Here is a 17,948-nt window from a genome sequence, read left to right as displayed (position 1 = left end):
TCTTGTTTATTCAAATTGTATTAATATGTAAAGACCAAGTGTAACATATATCATCATTAAATCTTATCTTATAAAACCAATGGAACTTCAAATCATTAAAATTCATGGCTCCCGCCGCATTGTGCGGGTACATAACTAGTTACTATTCATTTACACCAAATTTTACGTTAATAGAATAGGGTTTTAAAAACAATACTCAGAATCTAATATTTTGGTGTAAGACTTGTTGTTACCCATTAGAGATGTCCTACGTCTTAATCGATACGTCACAACCCAATTAATGTTTCGTTAACGAGAAAACCTACAAATCGAAAGCAAAATAATCATGAATTTTTTTACTAACAATAAAGTAGTAAAGTTTTAACCACAAGGGTGGTGCCTCATTGGTTTGCACTTGACTCCTAGGGTCAAAAATGTTTGAAGGTCTCAGGTTTAAATACAAGAAGAAATAAAAATCCCCTTGTGGCCACCTTCTCAAATACGATGACTCCGGACTACCCACAAAGTAAGTGATCATTTTGAAATTAGCCGGTTTGTTTAACGGGTTAGATATTCAGGTTAATTAAAAATAAAAGTAAAGTCTACAAAGAGATTAATGCATTCATTAGTGAATTTCTTCAAGTTTTAGTTTAGTGAATTGAAGTACTTAACGTACGATATGATGTTAATTAAACCCTCAAGTTAATTAATTAAATTATTTAATTAATTAATCATAGACGCTTCCTTGAGGAATAATTAAATAAAAAGGTTCATATGTAATTTATTAAAAATATCTGAATAAAACCATATATAAACTTACTTTACAAATTATTCATATTTTCTCAGTTCAAATTGCAGGCTGCAACTCGCTTGTATGAAGCCGGAATCGCTAGTAATCGTTGGTCCGCAGGTAATGGGTTCATATATGTTTCATATGAATTTTTTAAGGGCAAATTACACGAAAAAGTAACGAACGTTAACTTGATTCCTGTTTTGAGTAACGTACTTTCAAAACTTCCATTTTGGTACCCAAGATGTAAAGTTTTAAACATTTAAGTACCCAGATAACTTGTCGAAGCATTATCGGTTACCATGCTGATGTGGCGAGAGATGTGGTATCCAACCGGTTAATGTTTCATCCAGCTACTCAGGTACTTAAATGTTTAAAACTTTACATGTTCAATTTATATTTGTAAATTTAATTATAAAAATTAATTTCATTAGAAAAATATTAACGGGTCGGGCAGGCCTACCCAAAAAATTTGTATAGCTCATGCCCGACATTAATTTTAACAAGTCAATCTGGGCCCACCCAAATCTTCAAGAATAGTAGTTCAAGCCCGCTAGAAAAGCGGACAAAACAGGGCGGGTCCAACGAGCCGTCCCACCTGTAAACCGTTTTGATTTTCACGATATTTAGCCTTTTTATTTAGACTTCCAACTCCTCTTCTAAGTAATTACTTCATTTGTTCCAAATTAAATGTCCATATTTTTATTTTAGTTTGTCCTGGAATAAATGGCCACTTTCAACAGTAAGTTTTTGCTTTCCCATTCTACCCTTAATTATGAGATGGAGAAATTTTTTCTCTATTATCAAGGGTAAAAATGTCATTTAGTTATTAAAAAGGGTAGTAATTACACATTTAGTGGCCGTTTACCAAATGCTTACTCGGGTAAACGCTTACCAAGTTACATTACCTTATCGGATGAATATGACAAAGACTAAAAATCTTACCCCGTAAGAACGAGACAAAGATCTAGGGGCGTGTAGAAAGTCATACGATCCAATTAGAACCAACCGACCATCAATGGATATCCAATTGTAATTGGATTTGATCGGATCCAAAATTTAAACATCCAAATCGAATGTCCAATGGATGGAACCGATCCGATCCAATCACCCACTTGATTTGGATAAGATCGGATGTCCAATGTTAATCGGATTGGATCGGATGGCAAAATCCAACATCCAATGGATGATTGGATCGGATCGGATCCTCCTAAATCTCATTGGATCTCAACCGATGAACACCCCTCTTACCCGGTAAGTGAGAGAAATGACTCTTACCACGGTCAGCTCTTACCGGGTAAATTGTTGCATAAAAAACCGTTTTTTTGACTAAAATCTTAGCCGATAAGTAAATGATAGTGTTGAATTTTATCGTCGAATACTTACCAGGTAAGTGTTTGATAAACAACTCATTTGATTACGTCATATCTTTTCGATTATTTGAAAAAGAAAAAAAGAACGTGTCTGCATTAAATACATAGTTAAATTAATAACTCACAAAAGTTTAACTTGTAGTTTCAGTTTCCATGCATAACAGCCCACCACCGCACATGCCGTTCACCTCGATCGCCGGCCGGTCAACCCCCATATTTTCCGGCCACCCTATATATCTTCCAAAACCCACCATTAATCTCATCTCTCTCTCCCTCTCTACTTCTCTCTCTCTCCCTACAATGAAGGTTATAAAAGTAATCTTCATGTTAGCCATCACTCTAGCCATCACCCTCACCATCACCTTCACTGGTTCCAACCACGAACCAACACCGATCACCGAACCATCATCATCGGTCGCAAAACCGTTTCCGAAAAGGGTTAGTCGGTTCCTAGCCGAGTCCAAGAACCCTCGAGCCACGGACCACTGCTATAAAGACGACGCGATTTGCTACATCTTAGAAGGCAAAAACTCGACTTGTTGCAACAASAARTGCATGGATTTGAGYCARGATAAACAMAATTGTGGAGCATGYAAGAATAARTGYAAGTTTACGAGYTCGTGTTGCCGWGGGGARTGCGTGAATTTGGCTTACGATAAGCGGCATTGTGGGTCGTGTGGTAACAAGTGCATGCCGGGTGGTTATTGCATATACGGTCTCTGCAGTTACGCGTAATTTAACCGGTTATTTGATCTTTTAAATCCTGCTTTCAAGTGGGATATATATACTGTATTCGATTGGTTTGGTTTTAATTGGTTATTCGATCACGAATGCATGTAATTTATCATGTACTGAGAGGTTCTTCGTCGTTTCAATCGTACATTAATTGTTCATACTATCAATGAACGGAAAAAAAAATCTGTTGTTCCAAAATTTTCGGTATCAGTATCATATCTCTGTCCAACCAATCACACGCACACGTATAATTATTTTATCTGATATGAATTTATTTAGTTGGTGTTTTATTCTCTGTTTATTTATACGTATTCATATGATTGGTGAACATGGATGATTGAATGGGACATGAAATTTTAGGACAACAGGTTTTTTTTATTAACCTGGATATCCACGCACCGACTAATCCTTGGGCGACAACCCGCTTCACGGGTAGCCTGGAGTCACTGCATTTGAACTTTCGTGACCACAAAGAGGATTTTTATTCCTCCTTGGGTTCGAACCTGGGACCTCGAGACACTTTTGATCTTTGGAGCTCAAGCTCAAACCAATTGGGGCACCATCCTTGTGGTTCAGATGAGAGATATTTTACAAAGCACTAGTATAAACCATACAAACCAATTAATTTATGGCATTTATAGAATTGGGGAAAGGATCGTGTGAAAATGAAAGTTATGGTGAGAATAATAAGAATGGATCTGAACCCCTGATCACTTTTAATCACATGCCCATTCAAGAATTACGTTTTAGAAATGAATTGATATGGTGTATCTCGATGCACCTCGTTAGTGTTGACATTCAATTATGATTGATCAAATGATGGAGATCTCACCATATCTTCCTTCGTTAGTTTTGGGAAATCTGTTGTAGCAAAAACCTCAATTTTAAAGAAGCTGTCAGAGATGCTCTAATAACCTTGGTTAATTACGATCATATTCAACTCTTTGCTATTACATGCACGGGTCCATCGTTATATACAGTTAAACTATCGAGTACTGCAATGTCATTTGGGATTTATCTGATTGTTCTTAATCAAATCCCTGATATTAGTCGAGGTACAGACAAACTGGACCGAACACCTGCAGAAAAATTAAAATCCATGTTCAAAGTCGTCCAAAAAACACATGTTTGTTTCTTGTAAAATACTTTATTTTTCCTTTTCTACCATGTTCCATTTTCTTTCCATCAATGTTTGTATGCATTTAATCAAAAGTGCACATGTTTTGGTGTATTTGGTATCTAAATGGGATAGGGCCTATATAACACTAGTCTTGATCCTCAGTCGGGCCATGAAATTTCCTAAAAACCGTAACCAGTTAAGGACCATTAAATCAGTCTAAGTCCTCTGTCGGTCCTGAACTGTACCGAACCCATTTAACCATCCAATTGCCCCGTTTTTAAGCTTTAATATCTATACTATATTATAAAGCATTTGACAAAAACTTTTAAAGACAATTTTTTATGCACGAAGTATTGTTTATTGATGCATATTAAAACATTTGACAAAAACTTTTAAAGACATTTTTTATGCACCAAGTACTGTTTATTGATGCATATTACTTAAAATTTAATATTACAAGTAAATTGTGCATAAGTACAACTTATTAAAACTCCATGTTTGAATTCGTGTAACTAACTGCGGATAAATATAATCAAATAGATGATATACATCTCATTTAATTTAAATATAAAAAATCTAAAATATAATTAGGATAATTATTGAGTTCTAACAGAATACTTAATTATTATCTTTATAAACAATTATATTATTAGACCTAAATTAAATTACTTTAAAAAATTTGAATTAAAGAAATATCACAAAACTAGAACTTTAAATAGTTAATTTAATACTATTATCCATATATATTTTTTTTCAAAATTTTATGATATTTTAAAATTTATATTTTATTCAAAAATAAAAATATTATCGCTTTCTCAAAATCAAATAAAACCCTATTACTTCGACATAGATAAATAATAAAACGAGACATTGAAATTATGATATATTTTGATGCATTACACAAATACCTTTTGATTATAAATAAAAAGATAATTAAATATATCATCGTATTTTTATCATGATTTGCGTTTTGTGAAAATAAGTGGCATGGTGCAGTTAACATGTTTCAATAACAACCTCACACTTTCTAGGGTTTTGTGTATATACCGGAAATATGATCAACAGTAACCGGAATCGTACAACCAGAAGCATCCATGGCTGCTCAGGCGGTGGAGGGTGCAGCGGTGACGGCTCTGCGAACGGTTTTTCACCGGGTCCGGCAAGCGGCTGAAAGATCTGGTCGCCATGCGGATGATGTGCGAGTGGTGGCTGTTAGTAAAACCAAACCTGTATCTCTCATCCGCCATGTCTACGACGCTGGACACCGCTGTTTTGGGGAAAATTATGTCCAGGAGTTCATCGAAAAGGCTCCTCAGGTCCTCTTTTATATCTCAAGTGTTTTATATTGGATTGAATATTAAGAGTTCATTTCCATTGATGAAATTGAGTGATTTATGCAGCTTCCCGAGGACATTGACTGGCACTTTATTGGGCATTTGCAGAGCAATAAAGCAAAATCCCTACTTGGTGATGATCCATTATCGCTTTAACTTTTTTTATTAATTCATGTTAGAATCCGCTTTCTTTGAAATTTTGAATGAAGTCTGGCCGATTTTAACCTAGAACCCAGCTTAATCACATTATAATATTTCCTGTTTGTATTTCAGTTATGTGAAATTGTGAATAGAGATAGGATCAAAATGAGAAGTTTCTCGATTTGCAAGAAGGGGAGAAGTTCTAAGATCAAATATGATTACACGTATACGAACGCATAATCGAATGAATAAGCGCTGGCGACTTGGTGAACGCCGTGATGTGTTAAGTCAATGCAACATGTGTTTAATCATATATGATTAAGTGTGCGTATCACGTCTAATCATACATGATCATAGAACTTCTTGCCTTCTTGCAAATTGACCACTTCTCATTTGAACCTGAGCCTATGTGAAAAATGGTGTTATTGAAGTTATATGTGTCTTTTCGTGGTAAATAAATGATGATGTATGTTGAAGGCTTATATTTTTTGTATCCAGCTGCTGTTCCAAATTTGTCAATGGTACAAGGTGTAGATAACGAGAAGGTAACTTCTAGTCTCTATTGTTTTTAGTAGAATACAAAATATCTAGGTGATACATGATTAAAATCATATTGAAGTGCTTGAGCCAGGCAGAACCTTCTCATAAGTTGACCTAATAACCTCAAAATCAACTTAAAACCATGATGGAAGTTATTGGTATCCCACAACTTTGAGTTTATATTAAGCTCACAAATCTACTTATCTATCCATGTGATATTGGTTGTTACATAAACTTGTATAGCGGAGTTTCATGTATATCCATATATCATATTTGCTTGCTTTATCCATTGGTGCAACATGACACTTATGTTCATTGTGATCATATGATGTGTTTCATACTTGATGATATTAATAGCAAATACTTGATGGTTTCATACTTAATTAACCTTGCGGGGTAGGCTAAATTCGCCCCTACCTATTAATTTCCTTTCAGGTAGTGCTATATGCACCTCTATAGATGTTAAAATCAGGTCAATTCATGCATTGGAAATGTAAAAAGTAAGTGTTGATGTTGATGTGTGTGAGAAAGACTTACTTTTTACGTTTTCTGCTTATGATTTGACCTAATTCTGACATAAATAAGGGTGCATATAGCAACACCCTTAACTTGCCTTATTCATTCCCTGTTTACTCAAGCCACACGATAAGATAGCTTTGAAGCATTTCTTCCTTTTTGTATCAGACATTTAAGGTTCATTGCTCACAATGACCCATGTGTTGCCATTTCTTTTGGATTCACAGATTGCAAATCACCTTGATCGTGCAGTTTCAAGCGTTGGAAGAAAGCCGTTAGCGGTTATGGTCCAAGTAAATACCAGTGGAGAGATATGTAGGTGAAGAACATCCATGCATCTTTTTTCTGGTTCTCTTTCTGTCTTTCACCCGTTATAACTGTACCATGAATATGTGGTTTGTGATTATAGTATGATACCCACAGGAACTACAGTTGATTTCACTGTTTCCGTTAGTATTTTGCAATTCATGAAGTCTTTTGGTCATAAATGCTTAAAATTTATCCACTATAACCCTTATAAATAGAAGGGCTACCGGTCAGAATTGTAGTTATCATGAGAAGGGTAAGAACTAAGAAGGGATCTCCACCCTTGGATCAATCTTAATTGAAGATCAATTGAAAATGCCCTTCTAAGCTAATTCATGGGTTATTTTGGGACTTAATCTGAACCATTAAACCAACACTAATTAAAAGTGATCAATGATCCAAATCTCTTCTTACACTTCTCATCTTAACTCCTATTCTCACACGATCCTTCGTCTTCAATCACATCCTAGCCTTTTTTTACCATGCTAAAGCCACTTTTAGACTGCTGAGCACAACTAATCACAATTGGGTTGATTTATAATCGTTTATTTTGTGATTATTGCAGCAAAATCTGGGATTGAACCAACAAGTTGTCTAGAGCTTGTGAAGCATGTTAAGTCTAGCTGCCCAAACCTCGTGTTTTCTGGCTTAATGACTATTGGAATGCCGGATTATACATCCACTCCAGAGAACTTCAGAGTAAACCTCTTATTTTTCCTTCCGAAAGAGTTTAAGCTGTGCAATCAATGAGTTTTATATCTTTGCCCTCGGGCTTGTAGCTCAGTTGGCAAAGAGGTCGAGCGACTTTGCTCAAGTACACAACAGGTTCAAGTTCGAATCCATTAGGTGAGAACTTGAACCCCTCCGCTAGCCTCAGTCACTGAGTTAGCTCGAGAATGCCTCCCCACATGTGGTTCTTAGGGGTGATTCCATGTGGGGCCGGTCAGGGTTGCCTGTAATCAACCTTCAGCTAAGTGGTTAAGAAAGAGCATTGCATGTCGTTCGACCTCTCCTTTTAGCTTGTTGATTGACTCGGTTTTGGGTGGTTGAGATATTTGATGGTTTTTTTTTAATTTTTGGATGTTATAGACTCTATCAAGATGCAGAGTTGAGGTCTGCAAGGAACTTGGGATGCCGGAAAACCAGTGTGAATTGTCAATGGGCATGTCCGGTGACTTTGAACTAGCGGTGAGGAATATACTAGGGTTATTTTAGTCTTTTTAAATCTATGACCTTCTGACAAGTTTCTAGGCATTCATGTCTATAGAACAATTGAAGTGGCATTTTTCTATTAAGCAGTAACATTCTCAAACCTGTCAGAAGATTATGGATTTGAAAATATTAAAAAACTGTCAGATAGTCATTTTTGTTTAATATATATCAGAAAAGTCAAGGGGCAGTTTGGTTGGTTTTCCATTAAGTCCTGTTATGAAGAAAAGAAAGTTGATTGTATGGATTAATCTGTATGTATAAATTGAGAGAGTTTTTGTTTGGGAAGGTTTTTCATAGATGGAAGGAACGTATTTTTAATTGGGAGGGGCAAGTTTGGAAAGGAAAAAACTTGTCTTTTTGCATAAAGCTCTCCTTAAAAGCTTACCGTATAAGCCACCCTTTATATTATTAAGTCACTACCAAACACTCTTATATATCGCGTCTTCTGTTTCTTTGGATACTCCCTTTGTCCAAATATTTCGTATTGTTATTTTCGTCATATAATTACAGCTCGTGACAATAGTTTCGTGTGTAATGTTAGAATTGCGTGTTTTGGTGGAGGGAAGTTGATTAATAACGCATCCGGTTATGTGCAGATTGAAATGGGCAGCACAAACGTGAGGATTGGATCAACGATTTTTGGACCAAGGGAGTATCCAAAGAAACAGTAGACGCGATGATCGTATTGATGAAATTTCTGCAGTTAAATTAGTTACGGTCACGGATCATCTTCTGTTGTTTGACGAACCGAACTTTCGGGTCGTATGCCGATTATAAGGACTGATGGTTATGTTACAAATATACTCAGATACCATATCAAAATTCATTATTTTTATGACTGGATATATAAGTATGTACAAAGTTGTTTGTTATATATATAATTTTATATAAAGTTTGTAATGTTATGTTTGGTTGTTGAGTTCACGTGAGATCAACCTGTTTTTGTGAGATCTATGAGACCATTTTTTTACACTTATTTCACGGCAAAACGCTTTGAAGGTAAAAAAAGGCCGGAACCTTCACAACAAAAACACTGTGAAGATTACCTTCACAACGTTTTGCTGTGAAGTTTCAAGTGTAAAAAAGTGGTCTCACGAAAACAAGCTGGTCTAACGTGATCCCAAGTCTATATCCATTATATTATTTTCAGACGTTGCTATCTACACATATGTGATTAGAGATAGCAACAGGGAACGGAGATTATAGCGGGGAATCAATGTTTTTTCCTCGTTTGCAAATTTAATTTTTTTATATTATCTTTATAAATATCAGTTACACGTTTGAACAACATATTATTCTAAAACTTTAATTTATCAAATATTTTTTTATTAACCTGGATATTCAACCCGTTATGCGAGTCGACTAATCCCAGAGTGACCATCTGCTTTGCAGATAGCCCAGAGTCACCGCATTTGAACATTCATGGTCACAAGAGATTTTTATTCCGCCTTGGATTTGAACCTGGAACCTCTTGGTACTTTTGACCTTCGAAGCCAAGCTCAAACCAAATGTTCATTTATGTAAGAGTAGCTAAAAAATAATTATATTAATTACAATACTTTTTATTCAAACAATCAAACCAATACTATAATGCAGCGAGATACATCTCAATTTAATGTTTCGTTTTATCATTTGTTTCTGTCGATTTTATAATACGGTTTTGTATGGTTTTAAAAAACGATAATGTTTTTATATTTGAAAAAATATAAATTTAAAGACCCCATAAAAATTTGAAAATAATATATCGAAATTAGCATTAAATTAACAATTTAAAAGTTCTCGGTTTTTTTTGTATAACTTTTTAGTTCGATTTTTTGGTATAATTTAATTTAGATTTAAAAACGAAATAATTTATTTTAGATTTAACAATATAATATTTGTTATAAATATAATAATTAAGTTTTCTGTTATAACCTAATAAGTATTTTAATTAAATTTTTAATTATTTATATTTTAAAATGAGATATTTTTCATGTATTTGATTATGTTTATCAGTTACTTACAATGTTATATGAATTCAAACATATATACTCATGTACCATTTACTTGTAATCTTAAATTTTAATTAATATATATTATTAAATAGTATCTGATCTATTAAAAATGGTTTTTAAGAGCTTAACTCAAATGTTTTATAATATAGTATAAATATTTTAAAGGTTTTTATTAATAGGGACGAAAATCATAATTTTTAAACCATAGGGACAAAATCTGCAATCATTAACAAACCATAGGGACGAGAAACGTAATTTACTCAAAAGATGATACCTTTTTTACATACTGGACAATGGAATGATTGAGAATTCGTAAAAGAAGAGAGAGATGTCTTCCATAGATTCCGGCGATTCACGGGGAAGATTATCGGAGAAGATCATCTACACCTACGGCGTCGACATCGTCTCTGGCGACTATGTCGACTGGGAAACAGGCGAAGGAACAGTAAAATGCACGATTAACATGGAAGAATCAGTTGCCGCTGTAGAATCCATCTTAGGATACACATTCAACAACAAGAGTCTGTTGGAAGAAGCCTTGACGCATCCTTCTTACTCCGAAAGTCCTTCTTATCAACGGCTTGAGTTCGTCGGTGATGCTGTCCTTGGACTCGTAATTTCCAATTTCGTTTTCGTCACTTACCCTGATCTCGACCCTGGTCAGCTATCTCTTCTTCGTTCCGCCAATATTAGCACCGAGAAACTCGCTAGGGTTGCGGTCAACCACGGCCTTTACAAATACGTGCGCCACAAAGCCGCCGCGCTTAATGACAAGGTATTACAGTCGTTCCTACATGTATCTGTAGTTCTGTATACGATTCTATTGGACTAAATTACATTCATGTCACTATTCGTTTGCCTTGTTATTGAAACTGGAGGATTTGATTTTTGATATTGTTAGGTTAGGGAATTTGTGATGGCGGTTCAGGAAGAAGATAATATGGTTGTTCATGGTGGACATATGAAAGCCCCTAAGGTTCTTGCGGATATTGTTGAATCGGTGGCTGCAGCTGTGTATATTGATTGTGGATCAAACTTGCAAATCATATGGATGGTGAGTGTTTGTGTCCCTGTAGATTTGTTAATTTTGATTTGAATCTCGGAATGAAAATGAGAAACTGAGTCGTCTTAAATAAACCATAAGTTTTGCAACACTATAGTTTGTGTGGATTAATCCCAATCTGTATAGGGGAGGTTTTTGTTTGCTGGGTTTTTTATAGATGGAAGTAGCGTGTTTTTTAACTGAGAGGGGCAGGTTTAGAAAAAACTAGGCATTCTGCATAAAGCTACCCCTGAAGCTTACTGAATTAAGTCGCTTTCTATATCATTAAGCCACAACCAAACAGTCATGTATGGCCGACTATTAAGCCACTACCAAACAGTCATGTATAACTGACTGAATAAGTTACTAGTCCCATTAAGCTTGTTAAGCTGCTAACAAATGGGCCCTAACTTGATAATAACTTAGTTGTGAACTAAAATAGTGATACAACTATGCAAGTGTTCACTATGATCCATTTCTTCTATTTTGGCTTTTAGATCATGAGAGTGCTACTTGAACCTATTGCGATGCTAAATGACATCGAGAAACAACCGCAGCCTATTACATTGCTATACGAGGCATGTCAGAAGAATCAGAAGGATGTTATTATAAGGCACTGGAGGAAAGGTGAGAGCATGCTTTTGAGTAAATTTGCGTCTGTTCTAAAAATCCTCGGTGTAGTAGCATCATGCATTCAAAAAATGAGTTTTTGGGTAATTGTTTCTAATCATGTAAGCTTAATGCATTCAGAAATCAAATGCAGACATTTCTGTTGGACGGAGGAGGGAGTTTTAAACAAATTCCATCTTACTAAATGCTGAATTGAGTCATTGACGATAGCTTTTATATATTTCTTCAGTTTTTCTTCTTGGACATATCCATGGAGACGTCAAATTTACCACCATTATCACATTTTCTCACTTCACATGTGCACCTTCTTTTTCGGTAGAAAAAGAAAAAGGAAAATGTGGTAAAGTTTGGTCCCCAAATATCGATTTTTACCATAATAAAAGTTAAATCAGAATATGCTAACGTAGCAATAATGTCCGAAGCTGAAAGTGATAAAACAGCAGTAGTACGAATTTAGGGTTTATGTACAGGAATTGTTAGAAACTTTGGCATGGGTTCGGCAAAGCACACCTTTTGCCTAATTTTTAATTTATTTGGTCTCTTGATTTTCTGGGTCAATTTCTTGAATCAATAAATCACAAAGATAAAAATATTTGTACACGGAAACATCTTTTTTTCCAATTTAATCGAAGCAGGATTTTACACATATCATGTATTGACTGCAATGTGTGATTCTTTTGTTCCAAAAAACAATCATGTGTAGGATGTACATGGATGGTATTTGTATATATTCAGATTCTTATCAGAAAAAACTAATATTATTTGCATATGCATCCGAGGAGAGAGACGCAAATATGATTATTGCCATGTCTAAACTATTTTTACACCCCTAGGTGACAGAAACATCGCGAGTGTTTACGTAGATGGCAGATTTGTTGCCTCTGGTTCTTCGGACAATAAAGAGAACGCAAAGCTGCATGCAGCCGAGGCTGCTTTCTCCAAGTTAACCAGCTCCAAAAGCAGTGACCCAGTGAGTACACAGATGTATGATGATTTTAACAAAACCATTGAGGTTGAAAGTGCGAAGCAGAGAGTACACGAGCTTTGCAATAAGAAAAGGTGGTCCAAGCCGATTTACAGGTATGCGATTGTTCTATGTTATATAAAATGTTATCTTTAAGTTTTAGCAATTCGTGTCCTGATGATAGTTTATCATATGATTATCTCTGTTCCTAACATAAAAACCAAACAAATCCAGTATATTCCACACAGAGGTAGGGTTGGGAAGGGTAGGAACATGTTACAAAGTTTAAGTTACATAGTTGGTTAGTAACTTCTGATGAATATCAAATGAGTAGTATCAGAAGGCCCAAGGGCGCCATACTATAGGAGCCCAAATATTATACAACCTCCAAGATCATTTTTTGAAAAAGGAAAACGAGAAAAGATGATAGATCCTCCGTCCGCGCAATGCACCAAATGTCTTTGACGCCAAAAAAAAAGTTTTTAGATATCAAACTGACCTCCCTAAAGGTAATTTTAATGTGGCCAATTTCCCGTCTTTTTCATAGTAAGTGGTTTTACAGTTTTTATACATGCATGTGGTATTAAAGTAAACAATTTAATTTTTTTTTCCATCATTAGTAAGTGGTTTTTGCAGTTTCTATTCATGCATGTTCTATTATGGTAAATAATATAATATTTTCCATCATGTTGTATATAGAATTGCAATAGGCCATATTTAGATTAGTAATTCATTGCAAATCTATACTTATTAGGCATTTAGATTAATTAAGGAGGAAGATAATCGAGCTGCATTACTTAAAAATGTTGAAAGCAATAAGAAACCAGATAGATCATATATCCGTTTAATGTCATGTTCACCTTTCGGTCATTTGTGCTGGCAGTATCATTCTAGAGGTAGACTTTAAGGGTGTATTTGTTAGCAGCTTAATGAGCTTAATTCAGTCAACTATACATGTGTGTTTGGTAGTTGGCTTAATGATATGGGAAGTGGCTTATTCAGTAAGCTTCTAGGGGGAAGCTTTATGTAGATAGCCAAGTTTTTCCAAACCCGCCCCTCCCAATTAAAAACACGCTCTCCTTCCATTTGTGAAAAAACCCTTCCAGACAAAAACCTTTCCAATCCATACAAACAGGTTAATCCACAGAAATTGGGAGTTAGGTTAAGAAACTGTCAGATATAGGGCTATTAATGGATACCCACAAATCCACATATCCATCCAAAGTCGTGACTGGTTTGACAAATGGGCTACATCAGATATTACAATTAACAAGATCAAACCAATCAGATCTAGTAAATCCCACTCGAAAGCAAGGGCTGGGAGCGTTGAGATGTACGCAGACTTGACCTCTACCCCAAATAGTAGAGTGATTGTTTTCGTGAAGACCCCTAACATGTGCAAAAGTAAGAGCAAACATCTAGCACGAATGAAGATTAACATATGGTGAATGAAGCACAAGAAAAATTAGTAGGAAAAAATAGCTAACAGGTACATGGAACACATACAGAAGTTAAGGTAACACAATGCTACCCACACAGGGAAAGTAAGGCAAAAGCACATCCCAACCTAAACTTCCAGCCCCATTTTTGGGTTTTTTTTTGGGGGGGGGGGGTTCTCAACCTGTCCAGTTTCCTTTTTTAATGTCCTCAGAACTAAGACCCCCATGTCCAACCTCAATTGCTTATCCAAACTTTGGTAAAAAATTTGGACCGGAGAGGCTGTTTGGTTCGTGTTCCATCAAGTCCTGTATGGATAAAACTGTCTGCGTGGATTAATCTGTTTGTATAGATTGTGAAGATTTTTGTTTTCATAGATGGAATGAGCGTGTTATTTAATCGGGAGGCACAGGCTTGGAAACAACTTGGCTTTCTGTATAAAGCTCCCCCCCAAGAAGCTTACTGAATAAGCCACTTTCTATATCATTAAATCACTACCAAACAGTCATGTATAATTGACCAAATAAGTTCCGAGTCCCATTAAGCTCATTAAGCAGTGGTGGTGTTTGATGTATCATGTATCTGATATAATAGTGTATAAATCCACTATCCCTAGTATACTCTACTTGTTCACCTGTGTCAGTTTGGGGGTAAACCAGATCTTGGTCCATGGAATCCCAAGAAGGTAAGGATGCTTTTAAGGCTTTCAGCACTAAATCGATCCTCATCTCCGACACACAAGGAAGGACGCGGCGGAAAGGAAGGAGTGATTCCTCACCTATCCTGTCGTGGACCAGTTGAACGCTCTACCAAACCTTCGCCTATCCCGTACTAGCGTGCAATGCCTTCAAAACTTCTTTGTAGTAGTTGTCAGTCTTGCTAGCGGGGATAGATAGTCAAATGGCCTATGAGGAAGACATCTCCTGTTCTTTCTTGAATGTGGAACCGTTTTAGATCGTATCCGCCCACGCATCCATCCAATGCATTCTTTTCGATCTTGTACCCACGGAGCGGTCAGTGTTTGAAGGCTTGATTCCTTAGTTAGTTTTGGGATAAGTCTTTGATCCGGTTTAGATTCACTTGTCGACTGAACCCTCAAGCAATACTAGGAGTAAGAATTCATTATTGCAACTCATTTCATCTCTCTGTTTTGGTTTGGGCTGCAGAATTGAGAGTCAGTCGGGACCTGCACACGAAAGAAGATATATATCGTCGGTTACAATTAAAGTTTGTGACGTGATTCTTGGTGTGGTGGGAGATGAGAAGTCGAGAGTTAAGGAAGCAGAGAGTTCTGCGGCCGTGGCAATGCTTTGTGCACTGCGAGAATCCGGATATATATGAGTGTGCAAGTGTAACTAACAAACCACAAAGAGGTCAAGTATTATCATCTCTTTAGAAAAGCATGTCTAATCCTGTGCAGTAGAATTTTGTTGATATTAACCATTTTGATTTCCTCCCTTTTTGTTGAGCAAAAGTGAGAATTCCATGGAGTTGGGAGGAGATGGATACAAGGATTTAAAAGGCGGAATCGGGTCTCGAGGAGTAAGCCCCGATGCGGAATTATATTTAGACTCAAATATTTATATATACTAAATTGATATATATATACAAGACGAAGGATCGTGTGAGAATATGAGTTAAATTGAGAAGCGAAAGAATGGATTTGGACCCTTGATCACTTTTAATCTCACACCCACCCTATGAATTGGCGCATATCACAGGAATTGATTTGGTGCATGTTGGTGCACCGTATTAGTGTTGATCTTCAATTAGGATTGATCCAAGTGTGGAGTTCTTTTCTTATCTCTCTTACCATAACTTTTTATCATTACTTCTATTATCATCTGAACCCAACCCTTATATACACAGTGTATATATAGAGAGAGAGTTAGATTCTGGTGAGAAGGATCTTCAACCTTGGTTCAATTCTAATAAGAGATCACACTAATGAGATGTACCAGGTCAATTCCTGTTAGAAGCGCAATTCATGGGGTGAGGATGAGATTAAAAATGATCAAAGGTCTAAATTCAGTCTTACATTTCTCACTTTAACTTCTATTTTTACACGATCCGTTGTCTATATATATATAGGGTATGTTGAAACGAGAAACTAAACATTTTGCAAAAAGACGAGAAGTTTATGGTATCATATATGATTAAATGCATGATGCAAAAGCTTAATCATATATGACTAAACAAACCTAAAGGAATGTAATCATATATGATATTGGAACTTCTAGTCTTCTTGCAAAATATTTAACTTTCTATTTGATCCTTCCTCTATATAGGGTCAGGTTTAGCTAAAAACCGCAAGTTTTTTTTGATGAACACCCTAATAAGTTCATCTGGATGGTATACACATGTACATACAAGTAATTTGTAACCTTAAAAGTATTTACCAGTAGCTAGATTAAGAAAAGTACTTTAATGTTTTCTTTCTGAAAGAGTAGTACTTAAATATTTGATGACATTTTTTCAGTAATAATTTTTTTTTCCAAATATGTTGTTCAAAGTGGAAACTAAGGGACCATTTACTAAACGTTTATCCAGTAAGTGTTTATCGGGTAATTTTCCTTACCGAATGAATATGATAAGGGTCAAATATCTTACCCGGTAAGAGCAATGATAAAGATGAAGGGTTTTACTCGGTAAGTGAATGTGACGACTCTTATTAGGTTAAGCGCTTACCGGATAAATTGTTGCATACGATATCATTTTGATGTACTACAATCTTACCCGGTAAAACATATTACAACGTTAACTCCTAACGTTAAGAGCTTACCGGGTAAACATTTAGGTAAACGGCCCCTAAAACAAAATGTGTTCCCTCTTCATGCAATTTGTCTACTTTAACTAACAATCCTAATCGATTCCACACGGAATCGTCTTCAAAGACATCAATGTAAGGAGACATTTTCTTACTCATTCAGTGATTGAACCCGGGATCTGTACTGTATTTGAACAAAATCGCCCCGTCCTGCCCCTACATGTTATGTATGCATCTAATTTCTTAGATCAAGTATTTAAAATGTGTTAATAAAATTAAAATGTAATGGAAGTCATTAATGTCACACAATGATCACTTTATAAATAAAAAAGCAAAGTAGTGTATTTTTTTTTAAATGATAAATTACATGAAAAAATTACGTAATTTAACTTAATTCTTATTTTAACGTATTTTCAAAACTTTCATTTTAGTACCTTAGATGTAAAGTTTTAAACATTTAAGTATCCGAATAACTGGTTGAAGACTAATTCTAGATTAAAAAAAAATTATGTCACTAACTATGTTAGCAAATAATACTGAGTTGGATACCACATCAACATGATAATCGGTTAATATCTCTACCTATTACTCGGATACTTAAATGTTTAAAACTTTACATCTTACGTACCAAAATGAAAATTTTGAAAGTATGTTACTCAAAATATGAATCAAGTTAAAGTACGTTATTTTTTCATGCAATTTGCCCTTTCACAAACAAATTATTCATCGTCCAAATGACGACAAAAAGAAGACGCTTAATAATTAGTGTTAGTGACGTAGCTATTTGTGTTGGTACTCCATGTTCGACCCATATAAAACAGACAAAAATATCTATCGTTGCTCTTATAAAAGTGAAGTAATATATATTATCTTATAAAAAAAAAGTTGAGATCCATTCAAAATATGTAGGGAAAGTCATGACCCATCCCATCCCCTTATGGCCATATGTGGACCATTTTTTGAATTTGGTCTTTTTGTTGTTAATTTCTTGTTTGTGAAATGAACCGGATGTCTTCTGAATTTAATATGACTGTTAAGTTATTAACTAGTATACATAGTTGTTAGCCT

General features: G+C 35.4%; 3 protein-coding genes across 3 annotated transcripts; all 3 read left to right on the top strand.

The window, feature by feature from the left end:
* The first annotated feature begins 2,433 nt into the window (after positions 1–2,433).
* On the top strand, positions 2,434–2,892 carry LOC112504381 (stigma-specific STIG1-like protein 1). The gene has a single exon (XM_025108321.1). It carries the CDS (start codon positions 2,443–2,445, stop codon positions 2,875–2,877), a length of 435 nt encoding a protein of 144 aa, XP_024964089.1. The 5' UTR covers positions 2,434–2,442; the 3' UTR covers positions 2,878–2,892.
* Positions 2,893–5,053: 2,161 nt separating this feature from the next.
* LOC112507216 (pyridoxal phosphate homeostasis protein-like) lies at positions 5,054–8,932 on the top strand. Its single transcript, XM_025111686.1, has 7 exons — positions 5,054–5,313; positions 5,398–5,464; positions 5,971–6,017; positions 6,756–6,843; positions 7,400–7,533; positions 7,924–8,022; positions 8,643–8,932. Exons 1-7 carry the CDS (start codon positions 5,092–5,094, stop codon positions 8,715–8,717), a joined length of 732 nt encoding a protein of 243 aa, XP_024967454.1. The 5' UTR covers positions 5,054–5,091; the 3' UTR covers positions 8,718–8,932.
* A 1,391-nt stretch (positions 8,933–10,323) lies between these two features.
* On the top strand, positions 10,324–15,699 carry LOC112504165 (ribonuclease 3-like protein 2). The gene is made up of 5 exons (XM_025108117.1): positions 10,324–10,815; positions 10,942–11,094; positions 11,580–11,709; positions 12,546–12,792; positions 15,280–15,699. Exons 1-5 carry the CDS (start codon positions 10,369–10,371, stop codon positions 15,452–15,454), a joined length of 1,152 nt encoding a protein of 383 aa, XP_024963885.1. The 5' UTR covers positions 10,324–10,368; the 3' UTR covers positions 15,455–15,699.
* Positions 15,700–17,948: the final 2,249 nt, after the last annotated feature.

Source organism: Cynara cardunculus (genome assembly GCF_001531365.2).
Source record: "Cynara cardunculus var. scolymus isolate 2C chromosome LG 2, CcrdV1, whole genome shotgun sequence".
NCBI lineage: Eukaryota > Viridiplantae > Streptophyta > Magnoliopsida > Asterales > Asteraceae > Cynara > Cynara cardunculus.
Note: the sequence above shows the minus strand (reverse complement) of the source record. Positions and strands in the feature narration are given on the sequence as shown.